Genomic DNA, 15213 nt, shown 5'->3' on the forward strand with positions numbered 1-15213 from the left:
TGCAGAAACCAGGAAGAATCAGTCATTCATGTGCTTCGAAACTGTTTCAATGCTAGGAACATGTGGCAAATGCTTATCCCCCCTGATGGTAGTAACTCCTTCTTCAACACAAACCTCAATGAATGGTTATTACTAAACCATACTTCTAATAACAACTGGTCATACTTATTTGGTATTACTGTGTCATCCTTGTGGTACTTCTGGAATAAACTTGTTTTCAATGGATAAACTGTTCCTACCACCAGTGTTATTTGATAAACTCCATTTTTAGGGTTTGTCTTATACTTAATTTAGTGGATTTTTCATCTACTCTCATATTTATTCATACAATTTGTATGGTTTTATGATTCCTTCCCAATTTTATCCTATGAATGAAAGCATGCTTCCAAGGCCTTAAAATCACTAATTTCTGATCCTCTCTTATTACCATTCGATGCCGTGATGTGTTTGTTAAGTGATTTCAGAGATTATAGGGCAGGAATGGCTTAGAGGATGGAAAGGAAGCATGAAAAAGTGGAAGGAACACAAGAAAATGAAGATTTGAGAAGCTGATGCCGACGTGCATGCATGGACGACGCATGCGCGTGATCGCGCCAAACTCCGAGCGACGCGTACACGTGACATGACACGTACGTGTGACCATTGCATCTTCAAAGTGACGCGAACGCGTGGCTGACGCGAATGCGTGACGAGCGGCACGTGCCTCATTAAAGAAAAATCACTGGGGGTGATTTTTGAGCTGACTTTTTGGCCCAGTTTCGAGCCCAGTATGTAGATAAGAGGCTGGGAGTGAAGGAGGATATGGGGGATGACCATTCATACACTTTAGTTTTAGTTTAGATGTAGAATTCTAGAGAGAAAAGCTCTCTCATCTCTTTAGATTAGGGTTCGTAGTTTTCTTCCTTTTAGATCTAGATCTCATTCTTCCTTTGCTTTAATTTTCCGTTTACTTTTATTTGTTCTAGCATTTTACTTCTTTTGTTAATTCCTTTATTTTGTTAATTTTAGTTCATGCACTCTTTTGTTGATTTCAATTCTCTTTTAATGCAATTTATGATTTCCATGTCTTTTTATATTTGCCTTGATTTCTATTGTTGATTTCTTACCTTGATTAGTTATAGCTTCCTTTAATTCTTGCAATTGATTATGTTTACTTTTATTGCCCTCTATGTGTTTGATGAAATATTTCTTTTAGTCATGAGTTAGATTTTTCTCCTCTTGGTTTGGGTTGAGTAATTAGAGACTCTTGAGTTATCAAACTCTTTTGTTGATTTCTAATTGGAAGTTGCTCATTGACTTGAATGCCACTAAAGCTAGTCTTTCCTTATGATTTGACTAGACTTGTGGACTCAAGTTAATTGTATTCACTTGACTTTCCTTCATAGTTAGAGATTAACTAAGTGGGAGCAATGAATAATTCTTGTCACAATTGATGGTGATAAAGAGGATAGGACTTCTAGTTCTCATTCCTTGCCAAGAGCTTTCTTAGCTATTAGTTTATTTCTTTTTCCATTTACATTTCTTGTTCCTTATTATAAAAATCCCAAAACATTCCTTCGTAGCCAATAATAAAGCACTTCATTATGATTTCTAGGGAGAACGACCCGAGATTAATACTCTCGGTTATTTTTATTGGGGTTGAACTAGTGACAACCATATTAAATTTGATTTGAGGATTCATTGTTGGTTTAGAACTATACTTGCAACGTAATTATTTTTTGTGAAATTCTTTACCGACAATTTTCTTCTATCAAATTTTTGGGGCTGTTACCGGGGAATTGCAATGGTGTTATGTTATTGGCTATTGTGAATATGTTCATATTGTGAATATCTTACTTTTTGGTTATTTCTAGGTCTTGTTAGTAATTAGGAATTTACTCTTTCTTTGCCTTTTTGAGATTTTTGTTTTGATTTTCTCTTTTCCATATGAATTCTCATCCTTGTGATTTTGGATATGGTTATGACTATCTTATAGGTAATGGAAACTTGAATGATGACTCACATTATAGGAGGGAAGAATTCTTGAGAAAGGATCCATATCCATATGAACAATCACCATGGCAACCTCCTCAACCAAGCTACTATGATTGCAACCCCTTCTACAATGCATATCATTCCAATGGATATGATGGTTGGTGCACGGAATTGTGATCACACTTTTCACAACTCCGGTATAACTAACCAGCAAGTGCACTGGGTCGTCCAAGTAATAAAACCTTACGCGAGTAAGGGTCGATCCTAAAAATATTTTTTCGAAAATTATGAGAGAGAAAAACAACAAAATGAAACAAAACATAAAAATTTAAGATCAAAACAAATAATGCAAGCAAGAACACTTTGAATGCCAAGATGAACACCAAGAACACTTTGAAGATCATGATGAACATCAAGAACATGTTTTTTTTTTTGAAAATTTTTAAGAAAAGAAAGACATGCAAGACACCAAACTTAAGAACTTTTGTACTAGGGACACTAACAATTAAAAATGCACAAGAAAATAAGAAAAGACATAAAGCAAGAAAAATTAAAGATTAAACAAGGAAAATCATCAAGAACAACTTGAAGATCAAAGAACACAATGCATGAATTTTCGAAAATCTAAGAAAAATTAAAAACATGCAGTTGACACCAAACTTAAAATTTGACACTAGACTCAAACAAGAAACACAAAATTTTTTTTATATTTTTTCTCGAAAATAAAAATAAAAAGCTTAAACATAAAATAAAAGTACCCAATCTAAGCAACAAGATGAACCGTCAGTTGTTCAAACTCGAAAAATCCTCGGCAATGGCGCCAAAAACTTGGTGCACGGAATTGTGATCACACTTTTCACAACTTCGGTACAACTAACCAGCAAGTGCACTGGGTCGTCCAAGTAATAAAACCTTACGCGAGTAAGGGTCGATCCTACGGAGATCGCCGGCTTGAAGCAAGCTATGGTCATCTTGTAAATCTTAGTCAGGAAGATCCAATTGGTTATGAGTTTTGATAATTGAAAGATAAATAAAACGTAAATTAAAATAAAGATACTTATGTAATTCATTGGTGGGAATTTCAGATAAGCATTTGGAGATGCTTTGTTGCTTCTGAACCTCTGCTTTCCTATTGTCTTCATCCAATCATGCGTGCTCCCTTCCATGGCAAGCTGTATGTTGGTGGATCACCATTGTCAATGACTACCATCCATCCTCTCAGTGAAAATGGTCCAGGTACAGTTTCTGTACGGTTAATCAACTGTCGGATCTCTCGTCTCGGATGAAAAATACTATGCACAGCTACCGCATGGCTAATCATCTGTCGGTTCTCACTTGTGTCGGAATAGGATCTCTCTATCCTTTTGCACATTGTCACTACGCCCAACATTCGTGAGTTTGAAGCTCGTCACAGTCATCCCGTCCCAGATCTTACTCGGAATACCATAGACAAGGTTTAGACTTTCCAGATCTCAGGAATGCTGCCAATTGGTTCTAGCCTCAACCACGAAGGATCTAATCTCAAGGATTCGAATGCTCTTTTGTCAGGAGAGGCAAGTCAAATCCGTGGATCAGAGACCCAAGAGATTATACTCCGGCTGTCGTCCAATGACTACATTGAACATCATGTAGACCGCTTGTAGTTGTCAGGCACGCGGATCTTGGCTAAGCGAGTAACAAAGATAGTGAGTGATTGTCACGGGTCACCCCTTCATTATGACTTAACTGAATTAAGTACGAGAGTATATCTTGGAGAAGAAGTAAGCGTGAATTGAAAGAGAAACAATAGTACTTGAATTAATTCATGAAGAATAGCAGAGCTCCGCACCTTAATCTATGAGGTGTAGAAACCCCACCGTAGAAAATACATAAGAGAAAAAGGTCTAGGCATGGCCGAATGGCCAGCCTCCAAATGTGAAAAATGGAATAAGCCTAAAAGTCCAAAGATATATATACAATAGGAAAGACTACTATTTATACTAAACTAGTTACTAAGGATTACAGAAATTGAGTAACTAAGTGCAGAAATCCATTTTCGGGGTCCACTTGGTGTGTGCTTGGGCTGAGCATTGAGCTTTACACGTGCATAGGCCTTTTCTGGAGTTAAACACCAGCTTGGATGCCAGTTTGGGCGTTTAACTCCAGTTCTGGTGCCAGTTTGGGCGTTTTACGCCAAAAAAGGGTCTTTGGCTGGCGTTGAACGCCAGTTTGGGCCATCAAATCTCGGGTAAAGTATAAACTATTATATATTTATGGAAAGCCCAAGATGTCTACTTTCCAACGCAATTAAGATCGCGCCAATTCGGCTTCTGTAGCTCCAGAAAATCTACTTCGAGTGTAGGTGGGTTAGAATCCAACAGCATCTGCAATCCTTTCTCAGCCTCTGAATCAGACTTTTGCTCAGGTCCCTCAATTTCAGCCAGAAAATACCTGAAATTACAGAAAAATACAAAAACTCATAGTAAAGTCCAGAAATGTGATTTTTGCATAAAAACTAATAACAATATAATAAAAAGTAACTAAAACATGCTAAAAACTACCTAAAAACAATGTCAAAAAGCGTATAAATTATCCGCTCATCACAACACCAAACTTAAATTGTTGCTTGTCCCCAAGCAACTAAACACAAAATAGGATAAAAAGAAGAGAGAATACAATAAATTTCAAAATATCAATAAAGCTTAGTTCCAATTAGATGAGCGGGACTAGTAGCTTTTTGCTTCTGAACAGTTTTGGCATCTTACTTTATCCTTTGAAGTTCAGAATGATTGGCATCCATATAAACTCAGAATTCAGATAGTGTTGTTGATTCTCTTAGTTTAGTATGTTGATTCTTGAATACAGCTACTTTATGAGTCTTGGCCGTGACCCTAAGCATTTTGTTTTCCAGTATTACCACCGGATACATAAATGCCATAGACACATAACTGGGTGAACCTTTTCAGATTGTGACTCAGCTTTGCTAGAGTCCCCAGTTAGAGGTGCCCAGAGTTCTTAAGCACACTCTTTTTGCTTTGGATCACGACTTTAACCACTTAATCTCAAGCTTTTCACTTGGACCTTCATGACACAAGCACATGGTTAGGGACAGCTTGATTTAGCCGCTTAGGCCAGGATTTTATTCCTTTGGGGCCCTCTTATCTACTGATGCTCAAAGCCTTGGATCCTCTTTCCCCTTGCCTTTTAGTTTAAAGGGTTACTGGCTTTTTATGCTTGCTTTTTCTTTTTCTTTCTTTTTTTCTTTATTTTTCGCCCTTTTTTTTTGCAAGCTTTGTGTTTTTCACTGCTTTTTCTTGCTTCAAGAATCAATTTTATGATTTTTCAGATTATCAATAACATTTATCTTTTTTCATTATTCTTTCAAGAGCCAACAATTTTAACATTCATAAACTTTACTATAAAAAATATGCACTGTTCAAGCATTCATTCAGAAAACAAAAAGTATTGCCACCACATCAAAATAATTAAACTATTTTCAAGATAGAATTCGAAATTTATGTACTTCTTTTTCTTTTTCAGAAAACATTTTTCATTTAAAAAGGTGAAAGATTCATGGAACATTCATAGCTTTAAGACATAGACACTAAACACTAATGATCATGTAATGAAGACACAAACATAGTCAAAACATAAAGCATAAAAACCAAAAACAGAAAAGAAAATAAACAAGGAGATTAAAGAACGGGTCCACCTTAGTGATGGCGGCTAGTTCTTCCTCTTGAAGATCCTATGGAGTGTTTTAGCTCCTCAATATCTCTTTCTTGCCTTTGTTGCTCCTCCCTCATGGCTTTTTGATCTTCTCTAATTTCATGGAGGATGATGGAGTGCTCTTGGTGCTCCAGTCTCAGTTGCTCTATATTGGAACTCAATTCTCCTAAAGAGGTGTTGAGTTGCTCCCAATAGTTGTTGGAGGGAAATGCATCCCTTGAGGCATCTCAGGGATTTCTTGATGAAAAATTTCCTCATGCTCTTGTTGAGGTCCATGAGCAGGCTCTCTTGTTTGCTCCATCCTCTTTTTAGTGATGGGCTTGTCCTCTTCAATGAGGATGTCTTCCTCTATGACAATTTTGGCTGAATTGCATAGGTGACAGATGAGATGAGGAAAGGCTAACCTTGCCAAAGTGGAGCACTTGTTAGCCACCTTGTATAGTTCTAGAGGTATGATCTCATGAACTTCCACTTCCTCTCCATTCATGATACTATAGATCATGATAGCCCGGTCCACGGTAACTTCAGACCGGTTGCTAGTAGGAATGATAGAGCGTTGGATGAACTCTAACCATCCTCTAGCCACGGGCTTGAGGTCAAGCCTTCTCAGTTGAACCGGCTTGCCTTTGGAGTCTCTTTTCCATTGAGCTCTTTCCACACAGATGTCCATGAGGACTTGGTCCAACCTTTGATCAAAGTTGACTCTTCTAGTGAAAGGATGAGAATCTCCTCTCATTATTGGTAAGTTGAACGCCAACCTCACAGTTTCCGAACTGAAATCCAAGTATTTCTCTCGAACCATTGTGAGCCAATTCTTTGGGTTCGGGTTCACACTTTGATCATGGTTCTTAGTGATCCATGCATTAAAATAGAACTCTTGAAGCATTAAGATTCTGACTTGTTGGATGGGGTTGCTGAGAGCTTCCCAACCTCTTCTCCGAACCTCACGTTGGATCTCTGGATACTCATTCTTTTTGAGCATGAAGGGAACCTCATGGATCACCCTTTTCTTGGCCACAACTTCATAGAAGTGGTCTTGATGGACCTTTGAGATGAATCTCTCCATCTCCCATGACTCGAAGGTGGAAGCAACTGCCTTCCCTTTCCTCTTTCTAGAGGTTTCTCCGGCCTTAGGTGCCATTAATGGTTATGGAAAAATAAAAAGCAGAGCTTTTTTCCACACCAAACTTAAAAGGTTTTCTCGTCCTCGAGCAAAAGAAGAAAAAAAGGAGGAGAAGAAGAAGAAATGGAGGAGATAGAGGGGTGTTTTGAATTCGGCCAAGGGGGTTTAAGTGTTTATGATGTGTGAAATTGAAGGTGGTAAGGAGGGGTATTTATAGGGTAAGAGAGAGAGGAAATTCGTGTAAGAAGGGGTTAGGTTTGGGAGGAAATGTTTTGAATTTGAATGGTGAGGTAGGTGGGGTTTTATGATGGGTTTTTGGGGAGTAGTGGATGGATGTGAGTGGTAAAGAGATTATGGGGAAGAGGGTATTTGGGAAAGAGTGTTATGGAAAGATGTGAAGAGGAGAGAAAAAGAGTTGGAGTAGGTGGGGATCCTGTGGGTCCACAGATCCTGAGGTGTCAAGGAATGCTGGTCCCTGCACCTTTCTGGCGTTTAAACGCCCTTGGTGTGTCATTTCTGGCGTTTAACGCCAGCTCTGCTGCCTTTCATGGTGTTAAACGCCAGGCTGATGCCCCTTTCTGGCGTTTAACGCCAGCCAGATACCCTTTTCTGGCGTTAAATGCCAGTCTGTCTGCCAATTCTGGCGTTTAACGCCCAGAATGCTGCTAGACTGGTGTTAAACCCCTATTTTGCTATTCTTACTGGCGTTTAAATGCCAGTAAGCCTGTCCTCCAGGGGTGTGCTATTTTTGATGCTGTTTTTGATTCTGCTTTAATTCTGCAGCTGTTTTTATTACTCCACATAATCATCAACCTAAAGAAAACATAAAATAACAATGGAAAATGAAATGAAAAAGTAATTAACATAGATAAATAAGATTGGGTTGCCTCCCAATAAGCGCTTCTTTAATGTCAATAGCTTGACAGTGAGCTCTTATAGAGCTTCACAAACACTCAGAGCATGATGGTGGCCTCCCAACACCAAACTTAGAGTTTGAATGTGGGGGCTCTGCTTGACTCTGTATTGAGAGAAGCTTTTCATGCATCCTCTCCAGGGTTACAGAGGAAGATCATTGAGCCTTAAACACAAGGTAGTCCTCATTCATTTGAAGGACTAACTCTCCTCTACCCACATCAATCACAGCTCTTGCTGTGGCTACGAAGAGCCTTTCAAGGATGATGCATTCATCCTCATCCTTGCTAGTGTCTAGGATTATGAAGTCAGCAGGGATGTAAAGGCCTTCAACCTTCACTAAGACATCCTCTACAAGTCCATAAGCCTGTTTCATTGATTTGTCTGCCATCTTTAATGAGATTCTTGCAGCTTGTACCTCAAAGATCCCTAGTTTTTCCATTACAGAGAGTGGCATTAGGTTTATACCTGACCCCAGGTCACATAGAGCCTTCTCAAAGGTCATGGTGCCTATGGTACAAGGTATTAAGAACCTTCCAGGATCCGGTTTCTTCTGAGGTAATTTCTGCTGAACCAAGGTATTCAGTTCATTGATAAGCAATAGAGGTTTATCCTCCCAAGTCTCATTACCAAATAACTTGGCATTCATCTTCATGATTACTCCTAGATACCGAGCAACTTGCTCTTCAATAATATCTTCATCCTCTTCAGAGGAAGAATACTCATCAGAGCTCATGAATGGCAACAGTAAGTTTAGTGGAATCTCTATGGTCTCTGTATGAGCCTCAGATTCATTTGGTTCCTCATTAGGGAACTCCTTAGTGGTCAGTGGACGTCCAACAAGGTCTTCCTCACTGGAAATCACTGCCTTTTTACTCTCTCCAGGTTCGGCCACTTTGGATATAGTTATGGCCTTGCACTCTCTTTTGGGATTCTCTTCTGTACTGCTTGGGAGAGTATTAGGAGGAGTTTCAGTAACTCTTTTACTCAGCTGACCTACTTGTGCCTCCAAATTTCTGATGGAGGACCTTGTTTCAGCCATGAAACTGAGAGTGGTCTTAGATAGATCAGAGACTATGGTAGGCTCTGCTTAGAATTCTCTGTCTGTTGCTGAGAACATGAGGGAAAAGGCTTGCTATTGCCAAACCTATTTCTCCCACCATTATTATTATTGAAGCCTTGTTGAGGCTTCTATTTATCCTTCTATGAGAAATTTGGATGATTTCTCCATGAAGGATTATAGGTGTTTCCATAGGATTCTCCCATGTAATTCACCTCTTCCATTGCAGGATTCTCAGGGTCATAAGTTTCTCCTTCAGATGAGGCTTTTTTAGTACTACTGGATGCAGCTTGCATTCCAGTCAGATTCTGAGAAATCATATTGACTTGCTGAGTTAATATTTTATTCTGAGCCAATATGGCATTCAGAGTATCAATCTCAAGAATTCCTTTCTTCTGAGTCATCCCATTATTCACAGGATTTCTTTCAGAAGTATACATGAACTGGTTATTTGTAACCATTGCAATGAGTTTCTGGGCTTCTGTAGGTGTTTTCTTCAGATGAAGAGATCCACCAACAGAGTGGTCCAATAACATCTTGGACAATTCAAACAGACCATCATAGAATATACATAAGATGCTCCATTCTGAAAGCATGTCAGAAGGACACCTTCTGATCAATTGCTTGTATCTTTCCCAAGCTTCATAGAGGGATTCACCTTCCTTCTGTCTGAAGGTTTGGACTTCCACTCTAAGCTTACTCATCTTTTGAGGTGGAAAGAATTTGGCCAAGAAAGCATTGACCAACTTTTTCCAAGAGTTCAGGCTTTCTTTAGGTTGTGAGTCCAACATATCCTAGCTCTGTCTCTTACAGCAAAGGGGAAAAGCAGAAGTCTGTAGACCTCGGGATTAACCCCATTGGTCTTAACAGTGTCACAGATTTGTAAGAATTCAGCTAAGAACGGATGAGGATCTTCTAATGGAAGTCCATGAAACTTACAATTCTGCTGCATTAGAGATACTAATTAAGGCTTAAGCTTAAAGTTGTTTGCTCCAATTGCAGGAATTGAGATGCTTCTTCCATAGAAGTTGGAAGTTGGTGCAGTAAAGTCACCAAGCATCTTCCTTGCATCTCCACCATTGTTGTTGGGTTCGGATGCCATGTCTGCTTCTTTTTCAAAATTTTCTGTAAGGTCCTCTTCGGAGTGTTATGCTTTAGCTTCTCTTAGCTTCCTCTTCAGAGTCATTTCAGGTTCAAGATCAGCTTCAACAAGAATGTCCTTATCCTTGCTCCTGCTCATATGAAAAAGAAGAGAACAAAGAGAGAATGGGAATCCTCTATGTCACATTATAGAGATTCCTTTATGTGAGTATAAGAATAGAAGAATAGAAGAATGAGAAGAGAGAGGAGATGAGTAATTCGAACAGAGAGAAGAGAGAGGGGTTCGAATTATGGGTAGAAGAGAAGTGTTAGTAATTAAATAAATAAATAGAAAGAGATGAGAGAGAGAGAGAGTATTCGAATTTTAAGAAGAGGGAAAAGAAAAATATTTTTATTTTTATTTTAATTATTTAGTTAGTGTTCGAAAATATTAAAAGAAATAAAATAAAATTAGAATTTAAAACAATTAGTTAATTAAAAAGAATTTTAAAAGAGTGGTTAGTGATTTTTAAAAATTAGAAGTGGAAAAGTAGTTAGGTGGTTTTGAAAAAGATAAGAAATAGTAAACTTTTTTTTTAAATTAAAACAAACAATTCAAGTAGTTAGTTGAAAAAGATTTGAAAATAAATTTTGAAAAGATAAGAAGTTAGAAAAAGATTTTGAAATTAAAATTTTAAAAAGATATGATTGAATTTATTTTGAAAAAGAATTGAAAAAGAAATTAAAAAGATTTGATTTTTAAAATTAAAGTTGATGACTTGACTAACAAGAAACTAAAAGATATGATTCTAGAATTTAAAGATTGAACCTTTCTTAACAAAAAAGTAGCAAACTTGAAAATTTTCAATCAAAACATTATTCTTAGCAAGGATTTTCGAAAATATGAAATAAAATTAAGAAAAAGATTTTGAAAAATTAGTTTTAAAATTTTCGAAAACATTAAAAGAAAAATGAAAAAGATTTGATTTTAAAAAAGATTTAAAAAGATAAAGTTTTTAAATTGAAATTTTGACTTGATTAACAAGAAACAACTAAATTTTAAAAATTTTTGACCAAGTCAACTCAAAATTTTGAAAAATATGAGAAGAATAAGAAAAAGATAATTTTTTTACTTTTGAATTTTATTGAGGAGAGAGAAAAATAACAAAATAAAACAAAACATAAAAATTTAAGATCAAAACAAATAATGCATGCAAGAACACTTTGAATGCCAAGATGAACACCAAGAACACTTTGAAGATAATTATGAACATCAAGAACATGTTTTTTTGAAAATTTTTAAGAAAAGAAAGACATGCAAGACACCAAACTTAAGAACTTTTGTACTAGGGACACTAACAATTCGAAAATGCACAAGAAAATAAGAAAAGATATAAAACAAGAAAAATTAAAGATTAAACAAGGAAAATCATCAAGAACAACTTGAAGATCAAAGAAGAACACAATGCATGAATTTTCGAAAATATAAGAAAAATTAAAAACATGCAGTTGACACCAAACTTAAAATTTGACACTAGACTCAAACAAGAAACACAAAATTTTTTTATATTTTTTTCGAAAATAAAAATAAAAAGCTTAAACATAAAATAAAAGTACCCAATCTAAGCAACAAGATGAACCGTCAGTTGTTCAAACTCGAAAAATCCTCGGCAATGGTGCCAAAAACTTGGTGCACGGAATTGTGATCACACTTTTCACAACTCCGGTACAACTAACCAGCAAGTGCACTGGGTCGTCCAAGTAATAAAACCTTATGCGAGTAAGGGTCGATTCCAAGGAGATTGTCGGCTTGAAGCAAGCTATGGTCATCCTGTAAATCTTAGTCAGGCAGATTCAATTAGTTATGAGTTTTGATAATTGAAAGATAAATAAAACTTAAATTAAAATAAAGATACTTATGTAATTCATTGGTGGGAATTTCAGATTAGCGTTTAGAGATGCTTTGTTGCTTCTGAACCTCTCCTTTCCTATTGTCTTCATCCAATCATGCGTGCTCCCTTCCATGGCAAGCTGTATGTTAGTAGATCACTGTTGTCAATGGCTACCATCCGTCCTCTCAGTGAAAATGGTCCAGGTACGGTTTTTGTACGGCTAATCAAATGTCGGATCTCTCGTCTTGGATGAAAAATACTATGCACAGCTACCGCACGGCTGATCATCTGTCGGTTCTCACTTGTGTCAGAATAGGATCTCTCTATCCTTTTGCACACTGTCACTGCGCCCAACATTCGTGATTTTGAAGCTCGTCACAGTCATCCCGTCCCAGATCCTACCCGGAATACCACAGACAAGGTTTAGACTTTCCGGATCTTAGGAATGCTGCCAATTGGTTCTAGCCTCTACCACAAAGGTTCTAATCTCATGGATTCGAATGCTCTACTGTCAGGAGAGGCAAGTCAAATCCATGGATCAGAGACCCAAGAGATTATACTCTGGCTATCGTCCAATGACTACATTGAACATCATGTAGACCGCTTGGTTGTCAGGCACGTGGATCTTGGCTAAGTAAGTAACGAAGATAGTGGGTGATTGTCACTGGCCACCCCTTCATTCTGACTTAACTGAATTAAGTACGAGAGTATATATTGGAGAAGAAGTAAGCGTGAATTGAAAGAGAAACAATAGTACTGGCATTAATTCATGAAGAACAGCAGAGCTCCGCACCTTTATCTATGAGGTGTATAAACTCCATCGTAGAAAATACATAAGAGAAAAAGGTCTAGGCATGGCCGAATGGCCAGCCTCCAAATGTGAAAAATGGCATAAGCCTAAAAGTCCAAAGATATATATACAATAGGAAATACTAGTATTTATACTAAATTAGTTACTAAGGATTACAGAAATTGAGTAACTAAGTGCAGAAATCCATTTCTGGGGCCCACTTGGTATGTGCTTGGGCTGAGCATTGAGTTTTACACGTGCATAGGTCTTTTCTGGAGTTAAACGCCAGCTTGGATGCCAGTTTGGGCGTTTAACTCCAATTCTGGTGCCAGTTTGGGCGTTTTACGCCAGAAAAAGGTCTTTGGCTGGCGTTGAACGCCAGTTTGTGCCATCAAATCTCGGACAAAGTATAGACTATTATATATTGATGGAAAGCCCAAGATGTGTACTTTCCAACGCATTTGAGAGAGCGCTAATTGAGATTCTGTAGCTCTAGAAAATCCATTTCGAGTGTAGGAGGATCAGAATCCAACAGCATCTGCAGTCCTTTCTCAGCCTCTGACTCAGACTTTTGCTCAGGTCCCTCAATTTCAGCCAGAAAATACCTGAAATTACAGAAAAACACACAAACTCATTTGAAAATGGTAAAGACTCACTACTAGGGGACGACATGACACTGGCTACTGCTAGACTTGAGGAGGGAAGTGGTGAGAATGGGGAAGACATTGATAATGGAGATGGACAACAGGTTGCTGGGGACAGAGGTGAGAATTGTGGCGATAAAGGCTCTTTACAACAGGAGAATTGCGGCATGAAGGTGATGAACAGGGATGAACAGATGCTCGAAAATAAAAGGGCATGGGAGCTGGCAGTTGAATCCAGTGCAGTGCAATACAATGAAGAGGATGATCTAATGACAATTTTACAAGAACAAAATGAAGCGCTAGCTGAAAAGAGAAGGTTGGCAAAGCAAAAAGAAAAGGCTCGAAGATGCAGACCAAAAAATTTTAAAAAGGTGTGTAATAATATTTTATTATGATTTTTAGCTCTTGGAATGTTAGGAGGTTAGGAGGGATTGGAAAGCTGAGTATGGTTAAAGAGCTGAAAAAGAAACATAAACTGAATATGTTGGGTTTGGTTGAGTCTAAAATGCAAGTTGTGACTAAATTTGATGTAATACGAATTTAGGGGAGCGATGCTGTGGGATGGGAGTTTGTAGGATCGGACGGCATGTCTGGGGGCCTCCTGTTAATGTGGGACGACATGTTGTTCAGAATGAATAACTGTTACAAAGGGGAAAGATGGATATGTGTAGAAGGAGTCCTTTTGAAAAATAAATTTCGTTGTGCTTTCTGTTTGGTATATGGTGCTCATAATAAAACAGGAAAACTTGCTGTATGGGAGGAACTGAGTTTTGTAGCTGGATTATTTCAAGTCCCGATATGCTATATGGGTGACTTTAATGAGGTTATACATGTTGAGGAGAGGAAAGGTCAGGACAGATTAACCGCGTCAGCAGAAGATTTCAAGAATTGGGTACAAGATATGCAGCTAATGGACCTACCTTTGAGTGATTGCAAATATACATGGTTTAGAGGCCGCTCGTGCAGTCGTATTGATAGAGTCCTAGTCAGTGTTGAATGGACGGAGGAGTTTCCAGAGGTTCGACTAAAAGGGGGTCCAAGAGGGCTGTCAGATTACTGTCCAATTATAGTTCAGAATACCATGTACAGAGGTGGCCCGCGTCCTTTTCGAAGCCTAGATTCCTGGTTTACACATGAAGGTTTCCTAAGAATGGTCAGAGAGGAATGGAGGAATCTTGGTGAGAGGCAATTCACTAATAAGCTGAAGGCTCTTATGGTGCCTTTGGGAATATGGCATAAGGACAAATTTGGCGATATAGATAAAAAGATTCAGCAATTTGAGGAGGAGATCAGGAAGATAGATGAGTTGGCAGGAGATGGAGTTTATGATGATACAACGGAGGCTAGAAGGAAGGCATTAGTAAGCAGTTGCAAGCAGTGGTATGTGAGAAAAGAAATACACTGGAAGCAGATGTCGCGCTCCAAGCATGCGAAGGATATGGATAAAAACACTAGGTACTTCCATAACTTGGCATCGGCAAGAAGGAGAAAAAATAGAATTGATGCCCTGCTAATTAACGGAAGGTTGGTAAGAAATCAAGCTCGGATCAAGATCGCTATCAGAGATTTCTATAAAGACTTGTATCACCAGGAGAGGTCACCAGTGGTGGGTTTTAGGGACGGACTGGTAAACAGGATTGATGAAGAGGAGTCGATAGCTTTGGAGAGAATACCGACATCAGAGGAGATTAGAGAGGATGTTTGGGATTGAGAGTCATCCAAAGGACCAGGAAATGATGGGTATAACATGAACTTCGTAAAGAGGTGCTGGGATGAGATTGGTGTAGAGTTTACCGAAGCGGTCCAAGATTTCTTTCGATCTTCAAGGTTCCCTTCTGATTCCAATATTACTTGGGTAGCCCTTGCACCTAAGTACATTAGAGCCAAGGAGATTAAGGACCTCCGGCCGATCAATATGGTAGGTTGTGTGTACAAAGTGATTTCAAAAGTGATGGTTAGGAGAATGAGAACAGTCATGCCAGGTCTAGTAGGGGAGACGCAGAGCGCCTTTGTGAAGGGTCGGAAGATAC

The 15213-nt window shown here is 38.3% G+C and overlaps 1 protein-coding gene and 1 non-coding gene across 2 annotated transcripts; both read left to right on the forward strand.

Moving 5' to 3' along the window:
• The first annotated feature begins 9367 nt into the window (after positions 1-9367).
• LOC148563900 (small nucleolar RNA R71) lies at positions 9368-9475 on the forward strand. The gene has a single exon (XR_015884651.1). It is a non-coding gene; the product is annotated as a small nucleolar RNA R71 (small nucleolar RNA).
• A 3734-nt stretch (positions 9476-13209) lies between these two features.
• On the forward strand, positions 13210-14894 carry LOC107640533 (uncharacterized). Its single transcript, XM_016344048.1, has 2 exons — positions 13210-13554; positions 13728-14894. Exons 1-2 carry the CDS (start codon positions 13210-13212, stop codon positions 14892-14894), a joined length of 1512 nt encoding a protein of 503 aa, XP_016199534.1.
• The last annotated feature ends 319 nt before the right edge of the window (positions 14895-15213 follow it).

The sequence above is a fragment of the Arachis ipaensis genome, chromosome B5 (assembly GCF_059453495.1).
Source record: "Arachis ipaensis isolate K30076 ecotype BB chromosome B5, ASM5945349v1, whole genome shotgun sequence".
Taxonomy (NCBI): Eukaryota; Viridiplantae; Streptophyta; class Magnoliopsida; order Fabales; family Fabaceae; genus Arachis; species Arachis ipaensis.

Excerpts from the sequence above, each read along its gene's own strand:
- LOC107640533 (XM_016344048.1), top strand. The coding sequence starts at position 13,210 with ATGACACTGGCTACTGCTAGACTTGAGGAGGGAAGTGGTGAGAATGGG. Across the intron at positions 13,555-13,727 it reads GACCAAAAAATTTTAAAAAG|GGGAGCGATGCTGTGGGATG; the intron begins GTGTGTAATAAT and ends ATACGAATTTAG.